The following is a 19,886-nucleotide window of genomic DNA, read 5'->3' on the forward strand; positions in this document are numbered from 1 at the left end:
AACCTCAGAAACACAACTTTTCGGTTGGCGGTTCCTGAAAGAGAGAAGATGGCGGCCAGGGAAGCAAACTATTCGTTTGCCTGGGGAACATTTGCCACTCTCCATAGCCTAAGGCATTTTGAGGAAACTTGTGGCCGAGGAAAACATTGAAAACAAGTGGGTGATAGGCAGCGGTGCTGTTTCTGACTGGAATGTGGGACGCTGCCCAGATGCAAGGGCTTTAAGTTGTCTAAGAAATCATGTCATTCAGATGGGCTATAAAGCACCACAGGTTATACAAGATGATTTCCTAACATTTGATTATATGCTTTGTATGGATGAAAGGAATTTACAAGATCTGAAAAGAAAAAAGCAAGAGTTTTCAATCTCAGATTGAGCTGTTCGGGATTGAGCTATGATCCACAAAACCAGCTTATTATGGAAGATCTATAATACGGGACTGATGAAGATTTGGAAACTGTTTTATCAACAGTGTCTTAGGCGCTGTAAAGCAGTGGTTCCCAAACTTTTTTGGCCATGTCCCACTTAAACATCTCTAAAATCCTGGTGCCCCCCCCCCCCCGTGACATATAATTCTTATTATTCAAAGAGTGAACTCCTATTCAGTGGAGGAAGTAAACAAAAAAAAAATCACTCTTAATAACTCATTCTCGAATCGCCCCCCCCCCAAATCAAATTGCCTCCCTTTGTGGGGCGTGTGCGTGCCCCAGGTTGGTAACCACGGCTTTGAAGCATTTTTTGAGGGGGGGGAATGGGGGCAAGCGTTTCTGAAAGCAAGTAATATTGAGCTGTTCTGAAAAATTATTCTCAATTGATGTTCAATTGTAAAGATTCTTTTAAAAAAAGAAAATAAAAGGAACACAACTTCTCCTAAATTGTTTCCACAAGTTTGACCACTGGGGTTAGCGGATTGCCCGAGGGGGGCGGAGAAAAAGCCCCGGGGGGGACAGACTCCCCCCTCCGCCATCCTCCCGGGAGGCATTACGCTTCTCCCGCTTCGCCTCCAGGGGGAGGAAATCAGGAGTTCCCGCCTGCCTTTCCTGCCTGCCTGCCTGGAGCTGCCTCGGCGCAGCTCCGCCCCGTCTGTGGCGTTTGTTTGGGTCTATAAGAAGCCCGCGGTGCTGCGTAACGGCGTCGGGGGGAAAGATGGAGGGCTACTGGTGTTTTCTGGCGCTGCTGGCGTCGGCGCTGCTGCTGGGCTTCTGCTCCGTCGTCTTCGCCCTCGTCTGGGTCCTGCACTATCGCGAGGGGCTCGCCTGGGACGGGGGGAACGCCGAGTTCAACTGGCACCCGGTGCTCCTCATCACGGGCTTCGTCTTCGTGCAAGGGATCGGTGCGTAAAAGCGCGCAAGCGGCGCGGTGCCCGCAGGCAGAGCTTTGCGCGCTTCTTGGAGAAGCATCGAGGGGGTGGGAAAGCGCGGGGAGAAAAGGGGCTCGAATCTGCGTGGGGGGGGTCGAGAAAGCGGGAGGGGGTGCTTCTCTAAACTTATTTGGAAAGTGTTTATTTGAATATGTGGTGGGGGGAATTGTGCACCCTTGAAAACGTTGGCAGCGTTGAGATAAAGTCAACAGTATAAAAGAAGTTTGGACGGATGTAAGAATGGAATACTGAATGGTTTAGTAAAATACGCAGGGATTTATGATACGGAAAAGGAACCACGGAAAGAGAAGAAGGGAAGTCACGGATATTTCAAGGATGTCTAAATGAGCATTCTAAGTTGTAAAACAGAAAATTTAATAAAAATTATACATGGAGAGAAACGGGGCTGCTTGCATCTCAGCTGCCCCAAACTTCTGCGGCTGGTTAGAAAGCATTGAAAGTTGTTTAGGTGTGTAGCGACAACAGCTAGGGTTCTTTTTTGGGCAAGGAAGAACTTCCCAGGAAAGAAGAATGGATAAGTCAGATGGCTATGGCTATGCAGAACTGGTGAAATTAACAGCAAAATCAAGAGCGATGACAAATAGCAACAACAGCAATAGTGTTGTTTTTTGTACCCCACCCATCTGACTGGGTTGCCCCAGCCGCTCTGGGCGGCTTCCAACAGAGATCACCTCTGACGATGAGTGTTTTATGGAAGAATGGATGCCCTTGTTTTGGACTATTAGGAGTACGATGAACTCGCGAGCAGGATTTGAGCTATGAACAACAGAAGGGATTCGATTATAGAGGTTATAATTTAATAAACAGAAGAAGGTAAAGTTCAGCAGAAGGGGAGAATCGAAAACTCCATGGAGGACGGGGCGGGAAATTGACAAAAATAAGAGAAAAGACGAACTTGCGTTTTCAGTGAATATGTTAAAAATGGGGGGGGGGGGAGTGTGCACTCGCTAAGACTGCGTGGCGACTTGGGAGTAAACCAAAGAAGAAGAAGTTCCATTGAACTGAATGCGGATTGCTTGGGGCTGCAGAAAGCAATGTTTTATAACTTTTCAGTTTTGCTGCGTTCAGTTGGCCAGGATTGCAGCCTAAATTTCTTAAGCAAAATTAAGATCGCAGCTGCCACTACTTCTGCTTTTTCTGCAACAAGTTGAAGCTCTTGAAAGCCGGCTCTGTTGCACGGAACCAGAATTGTTAACACACAGATCAGTCCCAGAGCGCAGGGCTCTTTAAGTATTCCATGTTGCTGAATTCTTGGATCTCCCCCCCCCCGGGGGGGGTTAGGGAGAATGCAGAACGCATTCATTGTCCAGAGAACTGTGCATTGCAAAACATACTTGACTTATTTCTGAGTAAATGTGATCCAGCAGTGTGCTCCAAAAATGCATTCTTCTGAGGCGTAGTCCACTTATTTAATTACACAATCAGTTTCTTATACAACATGCAGCAAAGAAGAAGAAGAAGCCTTCTAGCCCCCACTCCCTCCCATGACTGCATTTTTTGTGCCAGGGTCACAACCACATCTGGATTCCGTCAAGCCAGGAAGGCTTAACATTATCTGTGCTTCCTGTTTACCGATGTTTGACTCACTTGATGTGAACTGAAAACTGGAATGTTTGAGCCTCCTTATTTTTCTTTTCATTTGGGGATTGATTTGATTTTGCTTAAGTTGTTTCATCGTGTTGTAAATTTGTGGGGGGGGCGGGATTTTATCCACCATGACTGAGCTGGATCGTGCATGAGCAAGAAAAATAATGTCATGAACCTTTAAGGTGGGAAACTGGTACATGTATACCCAGAGACTTAATCTGAGTAGATTTGTTTTAAGATTTTAGCCCAATGCTGTAGATGATAATAGCTGCCTTGGGAGCATTGTGCAGTTGGTAGAAAATTAACACACTCGAGCCTTGACCGACGCATTCCGCAATCCAGCATGCTTGCAAGGATTGCAGTGGAAGGCCATCTGCGGCCACTAGTCTTGATTATTATGCTCTCAATAACAGTTGGAGGCAGTAATAGTTAACAATGGCTTCTGTTTTGACTAAGGCTGCAGTCCTACAAAGTTTTATACAGTTACCTTGGAATATGCTCCATTGAAAACACGGAGACTTTTGAATAGACGTGAACAGTAGTACCTCGGTTTTCGAGCGTCTCGGAAGCCAAACACAGAGCCGTCTTTCCCATGGGGCTTAGTGCTTCGTTGCGCCAGGGCGCCGGCCTCTCAGGGGCACCCCGGCAAGTGGGGGAGCTGCGCGGCTTTGCCGGCGGCCTCCCCTTTCCCTGCCCACCCGCCATAAGGCTGGCAGGCACACAGCTTACCTCCCAAGCCTCTACGGGGATTACTCGCCTCCCGAGGAGGCTTGGGAGGGGCGGAACTTCACTCCCAAGCCTCTGCGGCATGGGGGAGAGTTGCGGGCCCCCCTGGATGGTTGGCAGTGTGCAGCTACGGCCACCCCAACACTATCCATGGTAATTTGGGGGTGCTGGGCGGATATTTGCATCCGGCACCGCATCTGCTAAAGATGGCCCTAGCCAAACGTTTTGGTTTTCAAATGCCAAAAACCAGGAAGTAAATACTTCCATTTTCAAACGCGCCTCGGAAGTTGAACAGCTTCAGCTGCATTTCCAACCCCCCCCCCCATTTTCTCCATTTACTTTGCGAACCGCCCTTTGCACCTGGGTTGTCAAACGTTTCAGAACTCGAACGGTTTTCTGGAATGGATTACATTCGACAGCCGAGGTACCACTGTATATGGTATTGCACTGTAAGTGCAGTTAAAGTGCTGGGTTGGTTTCGCATAATTCTCAAAGCAATTAGTTTTCATAGCATCCGGTAATAAGAGGCACTAAAGCTGGGAATAAAGACAATATTACAATTCGACTTTAAAAACAACGGTATTTGTTATGATAGAAAATTGGAAAAAGAAGACATCTACAGTTCAGTCCTGTACAGAAGTCCCACTGAGTTCAGTGAGTTTGGTTGATTGTTTATTTAATTTCTATACCACGTAATATATTAAAAATATTTTAAGCGATGTACAGAGAACTGAAGCAACATCAAACAACTTAAACAAAATATTACAAAAATACACAGTTACATATAAAATTTTGCGTATATGTATATCTATATCAGTTCATTTTCCTTCTGACATTTTCCAGTATAGAATTACAACCTTAAGCTTAAAACTGTATGTTATGGTGCAGCATGTCAGTATACTAAGGTAAAGGACCCCTGGATGGTTAGGTCCAGTCAAAGGTGACTGGGGTTGTGGCGCTCATCTCGCTTTCAGGCCGAGGGAGCTGGCATTTGTCCACAGACAGCTTTCTGAATCATGTAGCCAGCAGGACTAAACTGCTTCTGGCGCAACGGAACACCGTGACAGAAACCAGAGCTTGCGGAAACGCTGTTTATCTTCCCGCCGCAGCGGTACCTACTTATCTACTTGCACTGGTGTGCTTTCGAGCTGCTAGGTTGGCAGGAGCAGGGACAGAGCAATAGGAGCTCACTCCGTCACAGGGATTCGAACCGCCGACCTTCTGATTGGCAAGCCCAAGAGGCTCAGTGGTTTAGACCATAGCGCCACCTGCGTCCCTATGTCAGTATACTATTTAGAACAGGGGTGGGGGAACTTGTGGTTCTCTAGAGCTTGTTAGACTAGAGTTCCCATCAGCTGTAGCCAACATGGTCATTGGTGAGAGATGATGTGATTTGTAATCCAGCAACATTTGGAAAGCCAAGATTTTCCCACCCCCCTATTGATGCTGAGAGGGAAGTGGCAAGTAAGATGAGGAGCAGAGATGATATTAAGAAGTACAATAATCTTATTCATGGTTAGTTCTTTTTTCTCAACTGCGTTTTATTTTGGTCCCCCACTTTTTAAGGGAGCAACACTTGGCTTCCTAATGTTGATTTAAAATTTCTTACTTGGGTACCCATTGCTGCATGGTAAAGGTAAAGGGACCCCTGACCATTAGGCCCAGTCACGGACGACTCTGGGGTTGCGGCGCTCATCTCACTTTACTGCCCGAGGGAGCCAGCGTACAGCTTCCGGGTCATGTGGCCAGCATGACTAAGCCACTTCTGGCGAACCAGAGCAGTGCACAGAAACGCCGTTTACCTTCCCGCCGGAGTGGTACCTATTTATCTACTTGCACTTTGACGTGCTTTCGAACTGCTAGGTTGGCAGGAGCTGGGACCGAGCAACGGGAGCTCACCCCGTTGCGGGGATTCAAACCGCCGACCTTCTGATCGGCAAGTCCTAGGCTCTGTGGTTTAACCCACAGTGCCACCCATGTCCCTATAAAATGGTGTTGAGGTGCAGAGGGCAGTTTGGTAAGCAAACTGACAAGATGCGACATAAAGAAGGTATAACTTCAGTATGAGAGGACAGGGTGACGGAAGCGGAGTAAATACTTAACGTAAAGGGAGAGAACTCTTTGCACAGCCTGAGAAGACTAAGAATGCCTATCAAGAATGCGGGAAGACAAAGGGAGTATTGAGTTATAGAAAAGCAGAAGGGTATGCGGAAAATGAAAGAACTTAACTATGTGCATTCTTTGGCAGCAGTCTGTTTTCAGTTCAGCCAGCTTGCTGCAGTTAGGTCACATTATTCTTCAGCTTTAGCAGTTGCATTCACCTGAATTACCTGTCGCGTTAGACGCACAGTAATGCGGAACAGCTCACACAACGTAGCTTTTTACGAACGCATATAAAATATTATACGTGTGCTCGTAAAATTGCAACGTGCAAATCCATTTGTGTGGTTTGTAAGTGGATGTGCCAGGAACAAAAGAATGTGATCTGTCACAGGACTAGGTTTTTATTAGCATTTGACGCTCTTATTAGAGGAAGCCAAAATGCTTCTAAGAAAGGGGGGGGGGAGCTACGTGGACAGAATTGTGTGCAGCCTTCTTCCTGCCCCCAAATAAAATTATGATACACTTTTTAAGCATCTCTGTGCCTGCTTGCCAAAGGCTTATTAAGCCCCATTGGACTCAACAGGACTTGTTGGCATACAAACATTCCTACGAGAAGCTGCATGTAAGCACTTAATAGCTGAACTTTCTTTGTTCTTCTGTGTTTAAACTGGTGCTCTTCCCCTCAACCTGTTGAAAACAAGGCTACCATATTTCCAGTCTGAATGTGCTTTTCTTCAACTCCTTGGAGGGGGGGGAAGAAAAAGCTGTGAAATTGCAGAAAGGTTGTGTACAGTTAACTTGAAAAGACGACGTCTTCAAATGTCAATATTGTGCTTCCTATAGCATAGGGAAATATACATTGGTTCCAGTTCCAGGACATTCCATTTAGGAACAGAGTTTTCTTTATGACTTATATAGTGGATGTGTAGACCTTGGCATGCACTGTACATAAATTAGAATGTTTTATAAGGCTATAGAGCCTTAAAGGTGATGTTGTTCATAGCAAGCAACTGCTGTGTTCACCCCTTCTTCCTGAACTGGCTTTTTCCTGGCCAGGTGACTGGAGAAGAGTGGGGAAAATGGATTGGGTTTAGTCTTTCTACACTGACATGCCACTTCAGGAAATCTCAGTTGCATCTGCCTCCAAGGAACTATAGATAATAAAGTTGTAGGAAGGTTAGGGGTTTTTTTTGTCTTTACCACACTGCTAGCCAATTGCTAGTTTGACGATCCACACTACACATTTAAATCATTTTTTATGCACATTTGAAGCATGTCTTCACCCCCAAAATTCCAGGAACTGTAGGTTCCCCCTCACAGCGCTATTTCCAACACCTTTAACAAACGACAGTATCCAGAATTATTTGGGGGAACACATGTGCTTTCAATATGCATTGAGTAGCTCAGTCAGTCGGTAGAGCATGAAAAACTGAATCTCAGAGTTGAGGGTTTGAGCCCTTACATTGGGCAAAAGATGCATTGCAGGGAGTTGGACTAGAGGATCCTTGTGATCTCTTCCAACTCTACAATTCTTTGATTCTATGACTATGCTTTAATATGCTTGGGGACTGTGGATCTGTCCCCAAAGGACCTGTGAGCTGAATCAAACAACTGACTGGCCTGAATGACTGGGACCTGGGATCAGCCCTAAACCTGTAAGGCAGAGCTTTCTCAACTTTTCATGCTGAGCACACACTTTTTAGACATGCATCATTTCACGACACAGTACAGTGGTACCTCGGGTTACATACGCTTCAGGTTACTGACGCTTCAGGTTACAGACTCCGCTAACCCAGAAATAGTACCTCGGGTTAAGAACTTTGCTTCAGGATGAGAACAAAAATCATGCTTTGGTGGCGCAGTGGCAGCAGGAAGCCCCATTAGCTAAAGTGGTGCTTCAGGTTAAGAACAGTTTCAGGTTAAGAACGGACCTCCGGAACAAATTAAGTACGTAACCAGAGGTACCACTGTAATTCAGTTTTACTAGCAAACCGGAGGTTGCACTAACGCCTTTCCAGCCCTGGGAGGAGCTGGAAGAAATCTGAAGGCAGCCCTGTTTAGGGAAGATTTTAATGTTTTATCGTGTTTTTAATATTTTGTTGGGAGCTGCCCACAGTGGCTGGGGAAACCCAGCCAGATGGGCAGGGTATAAATATATTATTATTATTATTATTATTATTATTATTATTATTATTATTATTAGTGCTACACACTGCAGCCGACACACCAACGCGTCGTGACACGCAGTTTGGAAAGTGCTTCTGTAAGGCATCGACCTGTCCAGCAATTCTGACCATAGGATGTGGGGTTGAAGAGCAACACTGCTGAAACAATTGAATGAAAACCATACCCCACCCCACCCTGCATGATGCAGACACAACAATCTGCATCGGTTTGATGCAGATGCAACATTCCTGATCTCCAAACCATGGTTAGGAGAACAGGAGTGTTGGGTTTATGTACTGTTTCCTTTTCTTGTGCTTTGGTCTACATTGTCAACAAGCAAGATTGCCTTTGAAATCAGCCTTTGGCATGCAAATTCTGGCTCTGGGGGAATCTGGTCAGCATTAGCCATGCTGATACAGATGTAATCTGCTTCATGATTATAGCACATCCCTGGGGAGGAGGGTGGAAATCATGTGGCAGGGCAAAGGCGTATATGCAGACATCTGTAATCCCTGCCTCAAGTTGTGCAAACGTGAAATTTAAGAATAGGGGAAGGGAAGCTAGCCTAGAACCCCGGAAAAAGAAGGGACAAGCAAAGGGAACAAGTTGTTTCTGCAAATAGGTCCATGTGCTGTTTAATATCTTCAGTATACCTGAAGGAGCGTCTCCATCCCCATCGTTCAGCCCGGACACTGAGGTCCAGCGCTGAGGGCCTTCTGATGGTTCCCTCACTGCAAGAAGCCAAGTTACAGGGAAGCAGGCCTTCTCGGTAGTGGCGCCCGCCCTGTGGAACGCCTTCCCACCAGATGTCAAGGAAATAAACAACTACCAGACTTTTAGGAGACATCTGAAGGCAGCCCTGTTTAGGGAAGCTTTTAATGTTTAACAGACCATTGTATTTTAATATTTTGTTGGAAGCCGCCCAGAGTGGTTGGGGAAACACTGCCAGATGGGTGGGTTATAAATAATTTTTATTTATTTATTTATTTATTTATTTATTTATTTATTTATTTATTATCTAATGCACAGGGAAACAAGAGAAACTAATCAAAATAAGGTTTCTGAGGAAATTTGATGTAAGCCATCATGTATATAAATCGACTCACCTTGGCAACGTTCAGAATCATGTGGGGGGAATTATTAACAACTGCTCTGGTAAACTAGGTGCAAATGCATGTTTGGGAGAAATGTCCTGAGGGAAGATGGTAGGGAAAAACAGCTTTTTTTTTTTTTAAAAAAAAAAAAGAAGTAGTTTCCCAGCAGAGGTGTTGCCGTCAGAGGTATAAAGCAGGGATGGGTAGCTTCTCAGATATTGCTGGACGCCCAGCTTCTTTCAGCCTCGGCCAGTGTGGCCCAATGATCAGGGAATTCCTCATTTTTGGAGTTTAAAGAGTTAGTGGCATCATGGAAGGAATGGGCCAAAGTTAAGGAGAAGTGACGTCTCAGCTTGGCATGTTCCATTGCTGCATAACATGGCTTATTTAGCGGGAAGCATCACAGGAATCTCATACTGTGCCACATGAAAATCTGGTACTCCTCTTGAGCAAGTTTTTGGCTTTCTTTTTTTTTAATGCTTTTTTATTAAATTTTCCACAAACAACAAATAAAACAATCTTTTGCAATCAACATTTTGCGTCATCTTATTTACATTGCGTATCTTCACGCCGCCGCGACTTCCTTCCTTCCCTGCGTCGGTTTTCTTAAAACATATCTTCTCTTGTAGATTCTTATGGACCTTCTATACACATCACAGGATTTATGCTAACCCTGCCGTAGTTTTTAAACTTCTACAGTTATTTCTTATATATACCACAAATTTACCCCACTCTTCTTCGAACTTTGTACCTTTTTGGCCTCGAATTCTATATGTCATTTTAGCTAATTCTGTGTACTCAAAAAATTTGGCCTGCCATTCTATTATCGTTGGGGTCTCCTGTAATTTCCATTTTTGGGCCACAAGTATTCTGGCTGCTGCAGTAGCGAGCAAGTTTTTGGCTTTCGAAGAGGGAGTGACGTCTTGAGCCAGGCGTCCCTAGCTAAATCCTCAAAAGCTGATAGGTACAATTTGAATAACACAAGAATGGCCTTTAACGTTCTGGGGAGAGAAAATAGTTTTCTAAAAAATTCTGAACTCTTCCTTTTCTTTCTCCACCTCTAGCAATCATTGTGTACCGGTTACCGTGGACCTGGAAATGCAGCAAATTCCTGATGAAATTAATCCATGCTGGGTTAAATACCATCGCTCTGGTGCTTGCAGTTATTGCTCTGGTGGCTGTTTGGGATTTCCACAATGCCAAGAGTATTCCCAACATGTACAGTCTACACAGTTGGATCGGGCTGACTGCTGTCATTTGTTATGCTCTGCAGGTTAGACACCGTTTATAAACGGCACTTAAAGAGGTGGAATAAGTTGTTCTGTCTTATCTTTATTAAGAGTATGTTTGCACAGCCGCACGGCCTCTGTTTGAATCGCTTTAATTGGGCACTTTGTATTTACCACAAAAATGCAACAGTTTGCAGGCAGGTAAGCCAAACTCCATGTGTTCATTGTGAGCAGAATAGATTGTGTAAAAATGTGCAAGTTTTCTTTACGCAGGCTAGATTCTCAGTATACAAATTCATTCATTTCAAGCACTTTTTTTTTTTTAAAAAAGAATGCTTTTCCCCTGGTAATCAAGCAACACCTGGGCTGGGGGGGTGGGAGAAAGAAATAGTTTGCCAGCATCTTGGAATTGACACCACAGGATGCCATTGAATAGGAAAAACAAGATAAAAAAATCTATCCATTTTAGTCTTTTCGGGGGAGGGGGGGCATCAAAATGATTTCCAAGTACTAAGCCACCATGCTAAAGAGGAAACAGCATTCTGTATGCAGGGTAAAAATAGATTTTATGCAAAGTCATTGTGTGGGTTCCTGTTCAAACGTTCGCGATTCCTTTGCCTTTCAAAAGTAAAAATCTGCCCTGGGTTCAAAAAGTTTCCCCTTCCTCCACCTCATAATGGATGACACTAGGTGTATTTCATAAAAGACCGTACCTGAGGTGGTTTAGAATGTGAAATATACTCTGAGTCGAGGGTGGATTTCATGCTCTTTATTCAGCTCATAGTGGTGAGGAGCAATGGAAGTTCCCCCAGAATGTCTGCTTTATATACATTATTTACACAATGGGCCCCACGAGATTGGCTAATTCCGGGACTCTCCTGTAGGCCAATCAGGTTGCGGATTCACTTACCTGGAGCTGGATTGCGTGGCTCCTGTGGACCAATCAGACTGCTGCATTCTGGATCCTATTGTTCTAGGACCAATCAGACTGCTGCATTCTGGATCCTATTGTTCTAGGACCAATCAGACTGCTGCATTCTGGATCCTATTGTTCTAGGACCAATCAGACTGCTGCATTTTGGATACTATTCAACCCAGTACATAACAGAATGGTTCTTTAAAATGGTAGACGAAGGAAGAGAAATGTTAGATTCAGTGTGAAGCTCTGCAGCAGGAACAGGGAGCCTGTGGCCCTCTAGTCGGTGTTGGGATACAGATTCCTTCAGCCTCGGCCAGCATTTTCAGGGATAATAGGAGATGCCCTTTGGATGCCCTGCCGATCTACCAGAGGACCCCCACCCTTATTCTAAAGCTCCCATATAATAGAAATTCTTCAGGAACACTTGAAAGGTGAGAAGGGAAACCCAACGGTAGGAGCTTAAAAAGCAGTGGGGGCCTGGACACAAGATAGCCACTGAGATTCTGAAGTAAGCCTCAAATATCGATGGGGCCTGAATCAATTCCGGCTATTAGGATTTCTGGTAAAGTTGCCTGACACCGCTGTTCACAGAAGATAAGAGCTCAGCAGCACTGCGTTTCCTCATCCTTTGGAACTCCCTTCTTAAGACTGGCTCCTTTTCCTTCCACCTGCAGGTGAAGACTGTTTTATTTCTGCAGGGTATTGGGAACTGGCTGCTTTTAAGGAAGGGGCTTTTAAGAGTGCTGTGCTGTTTTTATCCGTATTTTAATGGGTTTGTTTTTATATCCGTTTAACTTTGCTATATTTTAAATCCTTTTTAAGCATCAGCTTTTATATATGTTGTTAGCTTTCTGCATTTTATTCATGTTTGCTTTAATTTTTGTAAGCCGCCTTGAGTCCTGGTTCTGGGAGAAAGGCAGGATGATGATGATGATAATAATAATAATAATAATAATAATAATAATAATAATAATAATAATAATAATTTATTATTTATACCCCGCCCATCTGGCTGGGTTTCCCCAGCCACTCTGGGCGGCTTCCAACAAAACACTAAAATACAATAACCTATTAAACATTAAAAGCTTCCCTAAACAGGGCTGCTTTCAGATGTCTTCTAAAAGTTTGGTGGTTATTTTTCTCTTTGACATCTGGTGGGAGGGCGTTCCACAGGGCGGGTGCCACTACCGAGAAGGCCCTCTGCCTGGTTCTCTGTAACTTGGCTTTTTGCAGCGAGGGAACCGCCAGAAGGCCCTCGGCGCTGGACCTCAGTGTCCGGGCAGAACGATGGAGGTGGAGACACTCCTTCAGGTATACTGGACTGAGGCTGTTTAGAGCTTTAAAGGTCAGCACCAACACTTTGAATTGTGCTTGGAAACGTACTGGGAGCCAGTGTAGGTCTTTCAGGACCGGTGTTACATGGTCTCGGTGGCCGCTCCCAGTCACCAGTCTAGCTGCCGCATTCTCGATTAGTTGTAGTTTCCAGGTCACCTTCAAAGGTAGCCCCACATAGAACGCATTGCAGTAGTCCAAGCAAGAGATAACTAGAGCATGCACCACTCTGGTGAGACAGTCTGCGGGCAGGTAGGGTCTCAGCCTAATCCACAGAGTGAATGCAACACAGCGAGTAGCACCGTTTTGTGTGGTTTTCCCCCCACGTTGTTCGCCAGAGCACCTGCGTGGTGGGACCTACTTTGAAGATGAAAGCGCTCGCTCTTCGTGCCCACTCAAAACTGGTCTGTCAGCTCCATGGATGAGTGCCCAGCTTGCTTGTGTTGCGGCCGGCTCTTTGGTTTGGAGGTGCACACTAGGAATGCGCCGGCTTGGATTTTAGCTGACGAGGGCTTCGTTTATTTGCTTAGGGAGACGTTTCAAGACAGCTGGGACGAGCGAAGTAACCCATCGACAAATAACATGCCCTCATTTCATGCTTGCCAAACAACGTATCAGAATAATAAGCAACAGAGCAGTTGGTTCTTAGGCAGACAATCCTTATCCCTACCTTTAAAAAAATATATAAATATGTTTTTGTTTTCTTTAATATCTTGAAATGACCTCATCTTCTCTGTTGTGTAAGGTGATGAGCATTTAAAGTGAACATGTAGCATTTTCAGAAATATGCAACTTTAGCTCCATACATGATGGCGATATTTTGCCAACAAGTTAAGAGCTCTGGTTTTAAACGATATAGTTTTAATGAGCTTAAGCATTACTTTCGCCTTTCTTTAATCACTATTTAGATAAGTTAAATCTGTTTCTGGATATGGTCACTGGTCTAGAGGTTTTCAGTGCCTTCCACATAAAAGTACAGCTAAGAAAACTACATTAAATATTTCTTCCCTATCGTCCTTTACATCAGTTGTCAAGGAAATAAACAACTACCTGACTTTTAGAAGACATCTGAAGGCGGCCCTGTTTAGGGAAGTTTTTAATGTTTGATGTTTTAGAGTGTTTTTAATATTCTGCTGGGAGGCATCCAGAGTGGCTGGGGAAACCCAGCCAGGTGGGTGGAGTATAAATAATAAATAATAGTTATAATTAATACCCCTATTTTTGCCTGCCCATTTGTGGAGCAGCAGGCTTGTTGAGATACAGCAGGTCTCCACTACCAGCAATTTCCAGAAACAACTTAAATGTTTGGTTTTTTTAAAGAAACAAACATGCTTTTTTGGCCGGCTTGGGAATTGGGTCTCTCTCTTGCTTGGATGATGGTTTGTATTGTGTTTAAATCTACTTTTAGCTGTGTGTGTTTCTATTGCATGATTGTAAATATTGTCAAAATATATATGAAAGGCGATTCATAAACCTGGTTCTCGTTTGCTTTTCTGCTCTTCAAGGGAAGAGGGCATAACTCTGCCTTGCGTCGCTTGGACTTCTGGCTCCACGTTTTAACAGCATCCTCCTCTTGGCTTCTGTCTGTATTGCATGTGTGTTTGACAGTTTATGCATCTCAGTAGGCTCTGGCCTACGGAAATTTATGCCGCAATTAATTGGATATTCTTTAAAGCGCCCCAGGACTCCTTGGCTGAGTTAGCATGGAAGGCTAAGCCAAACCGGGACTTATATTGAACATGTGACTGGTTGCGCTCCGAGAGAATACATCATGGCTGCTTCAATCCTTTTCCTTAAAAATTTTTTTTTTTAGTTTTCAGTTTTACAATTACTGTATTGATCCAAATATAAGCCGCACCTTTAAAATTAAAGGGGGGGGGAGAGAGAAAGACAATGCCCTAATACAGGGGTCAGCAAACTTTTTCAGCAGGGGGCCGGTCCACTGTCCCTCAGACCTTGGGGGGTGGACTGGTTTTTTTTTGGGGGGGGGGATGAATGAATTCCTATGCCCCACAAATAACCCAGAGATGCATTTTCAAAAAAAGCACACATTCTCCTCATGTAAAAACACCAGGCAGGCCCCACAAATAACCAAGAGATGCATTTTAAATAAAAGGACACACACTCATGGAAAAACATGCTGATTCCTGGACTGTCCGCGGGCTGGATTGAGAAGGTTATTGGGCCGGATCCGGCCCCCGGGCCTGAGTTTGCCTACCCATGCCCTAATATAAGCCACTTGCTTAAAATTCTGCAGGCACTCACACCCGTTCCGTTTTACCGTATGTCTGTTTCAGCAGCGATATTGTAAAAGCCAATTTTTGTAATGTCACAAATTTAAGCCACGCTTTCAACTTTTCACAGTCAGAATTTCGGGGGGGGGGGAGTGAGGCATAAGTGAGGTACATCATTTCCCATTCTGGTGCAGTAGTTATTTTAGTCCTTGTGTTTGTGTTTAAACAACATATACCAGTAAAATAACTTGCTCTTTCTGTGTAGCTTGTTCTAGGTGCTGCTGTCTTCCTGCTTCCCTTTGCTCCCGGTTCTCTTCGGGCAACCCTGATGCCAATTCATGCTTATTTTGGCCTTCTAATCTTCGGAACGGTGATTGCGACAGCCCTCATGGGATTCACAGAAAAACTTATTTTTGCTTTGTAAGTATTTTTTATTTACGTCGCCGTAAATTAAAAAAGTTATTGGTGTTTTTCTTGTTTGGTCTCGAGCGCTGCTCTTATAACAGCTTTCTTTTTCCAGACCGAGCCCTGGATATCAATATAAAGATTCTCCCCCAGAGGCCACCTTTGTCAACGTTCTTGGTGTTCTGATCTTGGTCTTTGGTGCTGTTGTTTTGTGGATGGCAACAAGGCCCCACTGGAAGCGCCCACAGGAGCCAGATTTGAAAATCTCCCACCGAAACGGAGGAACGCTTGACAATGAGGGATCGACTATGACGGACTGCAGCAACGCGGAGAAGTCTGACGTGGAGTTCAACAGCGAGGCAGCCAGGAAACGCAACCTGAAACTGGACGAAGCTGGTCAGAGGTCAACCATGTGAAGGTTTTGGATGCTACAGCCGTACATCTCTCAATACCAAAAGGGCTATTTTTCTCCCTCGCCTCTTTAGCTGTGCAACAACACAATATATATTGCTTGCTTAGTGCTATGGGGATATTCATTGATGACGAGGCGGCAAGGACTTTGATTCTAGAAGAACTCGTGTTTATTGGTCAGTTGTTCTGAATGTAACTTTTCATCGACATGGGGCTGGAATGAAGCGTGTCAGTTTTCCGCTGGTACAAGGCCTGTTGTCTTGAGCTGCTGGCAAATCTCTTTGAGGAGCAGCTTGCCAGTGTGGTGCTCCATTCCTTCCCATATTTTGGGGGTGAGCAGATCCTAAAACCATCGCCATGACAATGTTATCACTAAAACAAATAAAAGGTTAGGGTGCTTGTAACGGAAGGGTCTCCAGAAAAATGGCTATAAACCAGTTAGGAGAAAAATAGCACAGGTATTGAAAGAGAGGAAAGGTTTTGGGGGGCAGACATTGCATAAAGATTTGCCAAAATGATTACAATCTTCCTATGAGTGTTGCTCATATCAGCCCTCATAGTCTCAGAAGTGCAATCACAGTTCTGTTTGTGCCATTCTAGGTTATCTTACACAACTGGCATGGCAACATCTAACTCCTCCATCCCTTGATTTCACACAAGCTTTGGTGTTTAGGTTTTGTTTTTATTTTTACATTGCACACTTCATCTCACGTGAAACCACATAATTGGCACCCTAACAGTATTGGAGGGCATAGTCCATCAAGCACAGCTACCAAGAGTGTTTCTGCACAACAGTGTGAAATTGATACAGGTTGCTCAGCCACCGTGTTTGGATTAAAATGGTCCCGTTGTTTCTGTGACTCCAGTGGGACAAAAATCCAATATAAGTGGAAGGATGTTTCCTTAAGAGGTTGGTGGATTGCATCCTAAAGCAGTCCTCTTCAAAACACTTTGGAATATTGACCTCTTAAAGGCACTGGTAGAAATGTTCAATAACTGTAAGAAGAATGATGGCATTCTTTGCACACTTTTCGCTATAGGAAAACTTTATGTAAAAGCGTTTTACCTTTAGTTTACAGCCTGCACTTTGTAACTTTACAAAAAAACAAAGCCCTCGCCACGGTCACATTATTACAGTCCATATTCTAATTCTCCAGAATAAATTCATTTGGCACAGCACACAGACGAGTCACTACTTCCCATTTATATGCCAAATGGCAATCTGACGATAAGGTACCCTCATTCAAATAAACAAACCATAATGCTATTTATTTAAGGAGCTGGCTGCTATTTCTAGTTGCATCATTTGTTAAAGCGTCTTCTTTAAAAGAGCTGCAGTTTCTAAGAGATCCAGGGAGGGAAGGAGGTTACAAAGAAAACGCCTTGGAATTGAAACCGGAACCTTTATCGTGGACACATTGGGGAATGTTACATAATTTTGTAAAATGTAAGGAAGCCAGCTTGACTCTAGGTAATGCTAAGCAGTATATTCAGCAGTTGTTTTTAAGATCTCGGGCTAGCTTCAATTCTGAAAGCACTATGCTGAGATTTTCCCAAAAGAAGTAGTGATTCTGGAATGATTTCTTAGGGCCTTGGGATATAACCGGAAATCTATGGAAGCTTGTTGACTGTTGTACATATATGTTGTAAATTGTCAGTACAGTCATACCTCGGGTTAAAGACGCTTCGGGTTAAATCTTTTCAGGTTGCGTCCTGCGGCGACCCAGAAGTAACGGAACGGGTTACTTCTGGGTTTCGCCGCTCGTGCATGCGCAGGCGCTCAAAATGACGTCACGTGCATGCGCAGAAGTGGCGATTCGTGACCCACAGGGGCGGGTTGTCTCCTGATCAGGTTGCGAACGGGGCTCCGGAACAGATCCCATTCGCAACCAGAGGTACCGCTGTATCCGCTGACGTGATTTTACAGAAAACTGCATCTGGACCTTCAGGGCCAAATCTGCTGTTTGTGTCTCTTTGTTATAAAAATTCTCTGGCTCAAAACTGAAACAGGCTGGTTTTCAGTGTGTAAAGAAAAGGCTTTTATACTGTACTTTATACTACCCTGTTCTACTGAATTCTAATGAAAATCAGCACTTGTCTGTGAATGAACAGAGCTGATCGGAAGCTAAGCTGGATACGTGCATGCCAATCTTCTGACCAGGGCTACTGGGGGAAGCAATGCAACGCAATGGGAAGCGAGCCTGAGAGAAGTCTTAGCATACATAAACAATCCCTTTGCCCCCATGGCATGTGACAGTGGTTGGGTGTCACGTGACAGAGGGTGTGGCCATATTCTTTCTCTCACACACACTCATTTCCTTTGGTTCTCCTGCCTTATATGTAAGCCCAGGACATCTATCATGATGAGCTTCCATATCATCAACTTTTGAAAAGTGAGCTTCCTGAACAGATCAGTCTGTTAATGTTCGGTGTGGTGTTTGTGGCCAACCTAATACCATCTCATGGCTGTTCAGCGAGCTGTGCAATAGTTTGGTAAGCTCTGGCCCTGGCAGTGTCAAAAAATGTTGAAAGTTGTATTATGCTAGCCCTCGTTATTTTGAAAAACATATATGGCTGCAATATTGTATCAATGGCTGCCTTATTTCATAAAATCAGTAGCTGAAGGTATGCTTCTCATTAAGTATATTTAAGAAGATACATAGGGTATTGTAAATAAGAATAAGCAGTGTATATTGGTAATGATAACCCGGCTCTTTATAGAAGGAAACGGAAATATTTTGTAATTTCCTAATTACCAAAGATGTTTTTAAAAAAATCCATTTGAATATATTCCATTTGCAGAGCTTATTTTGCAGAGCAAAAGGGGGGCAAATGTTTTGTTACGTTCCTTTTTTTATATTGCAATAAAAGTTATGAAGTCTTATGTTCAGTGTATTATGTAGTCCCATTATGTTGGGGGTATGGATCGCCAAGCTATATTTGATGCAGCTTTTAAATATAGCATGCAAGTAACATGGCTTGGTGTGATGTGTATGAACTACAGCAGGTCTCCGGCACGCACACTATGCTCCTTCCACACAATAGGAAAAGTAACTGGGGCTTTTACTTTTATTTTTTGTTAGCTACAGTTGGTCCTGGCACCTACTGTGACCAGTTGCTGTTAACACTATGGTCAGTTAACAGCAGTTCAAACCGTGGTTTGAAGCTGGTTTGTTCAAAACAATTAGCGGTAACCACAGGCAAACTGTGGTAGACTAAAACGGAAATGAAAAGCTTTCTAAATCATCCTCCATGCTGCCTGGGGGGTGGCGGTGTGAGGTTCATCTTTCTTACATGTTTATTTCCAAAGATTTCTCTTGAAAATCTTCTGCAACAGGCTTGCTTGTTTGTCCCGTTCCGCTAGTGGAATATGGCAACAGGCACCTATTTCAAAACCAGTCCACATCCAGAAATAGATTTCCACAGGTGCATCAACACTCCAACCAGCACAGTGATTGGTGGGCTGTGAAAAAGCAAACATGTGGTCCCATGGAGGACCATACAGTCTTCAGACAAAAACATCTTGGAGGTCCCGGGCCACAGGGAGGTTAGGCTGGCCTCAACCAGAGCCAGGGCTTTTTCTGGTGGAACGCTCTGTCACAAGAGACTAGGGCCCTGCGGGACTTGACATCTTTCCACAGGGCCTACAAGACAGAGCTGTTCCACCAGGCCTTTGGCCAAGGCATAGTCTGACCCCCTCCTTTGGCAATCCTCACAGAACTCTAGCCCAGTGGTTGCCATTAATTTGATATGAACTGATTTTACAATGATTTTTAGAATGCTGTATTGTTTTACTGTTGTTAGCCGCTCTGAGCCCGGCTTTGGCTGGGGAGGGCGGGATATAAATAAAATATTATTATTATTATCTAGGCTTGGGAGCCATAAGTTCATATTGCCAATTGGTGACTGCTTTTGGCTCTAATGCCACAGGGAAGCAGGGCAAGAGAGAAAGAGTGCTGGATTCAGTCAGACACGCAGCCCAAAGTGATGCCCATACTGCTGTATTTGGAATTTGAAATACTTTATTGTCACTTGTACAACTTGCATACAGTGAGATTACACAAGCACCCCCCACTCAGCTCTCTTAGTCTTAATTCCCCTCGTTTACTGATGCACACCCACCAAACCCGAAAGTCAATTGCCCTGTTGTTATCTTTTCATTCAGGAGCCTAACAGCCCACATATAGAAGCTGTTCTTTACCCTGTTGATGCGACTAATCATGCTTCTATATCTTCTGCCCGAGCGCAGGAGATCAAGAAAGTGCCGGCCAGGGTGTGAATCATCCCTGAGAATTTTCC

At 44.3% G+C, this 19,886-nt stretch overlaps 1 protein-coding gene across 1 annotated transcript; it reads left to right on the forward strand.

Annotated features, from left to right (window-relative positions):
- Window positions 1-877: 877 nt before the first annotated feature.
- Window positions 878-18,471, forward strand: CYBRD1 (cytochrome b reductase 1). The gene is made up of 4 exons (XM_083572701.1): window positions 878-1,333; window positions 10,122-10,330; window positions 15,037-15,191; window positions 15,292-18,471. The coding sequence occupies exons 1-4, from the start codon at window positions 1,147-1,149 to the stop codon at window positions 15,590-15,592; spliced, it is 852 nt and encodes a 283-aa protein (XP_083428827.1). The 5' UTR covers window positions 878-1,146; the 3' UTR covers window positions 15,593-18,471.
- The last annotated feature ends 1,415 nt before the right edge of the window (window positions 18,472-19,886 follow it).

Source organism: Podarcis filfolensis, assembly GCF_964270895.1.
Source record: "Podarcis filfolensis genome assembly, chromosome: 1".
Lineage (NCBI taxonomy): Eukaryota > Metazoa > Chordata > Lepidosauria > Squamata > Lacertidae > Podarcis > Podarcis filfolensis.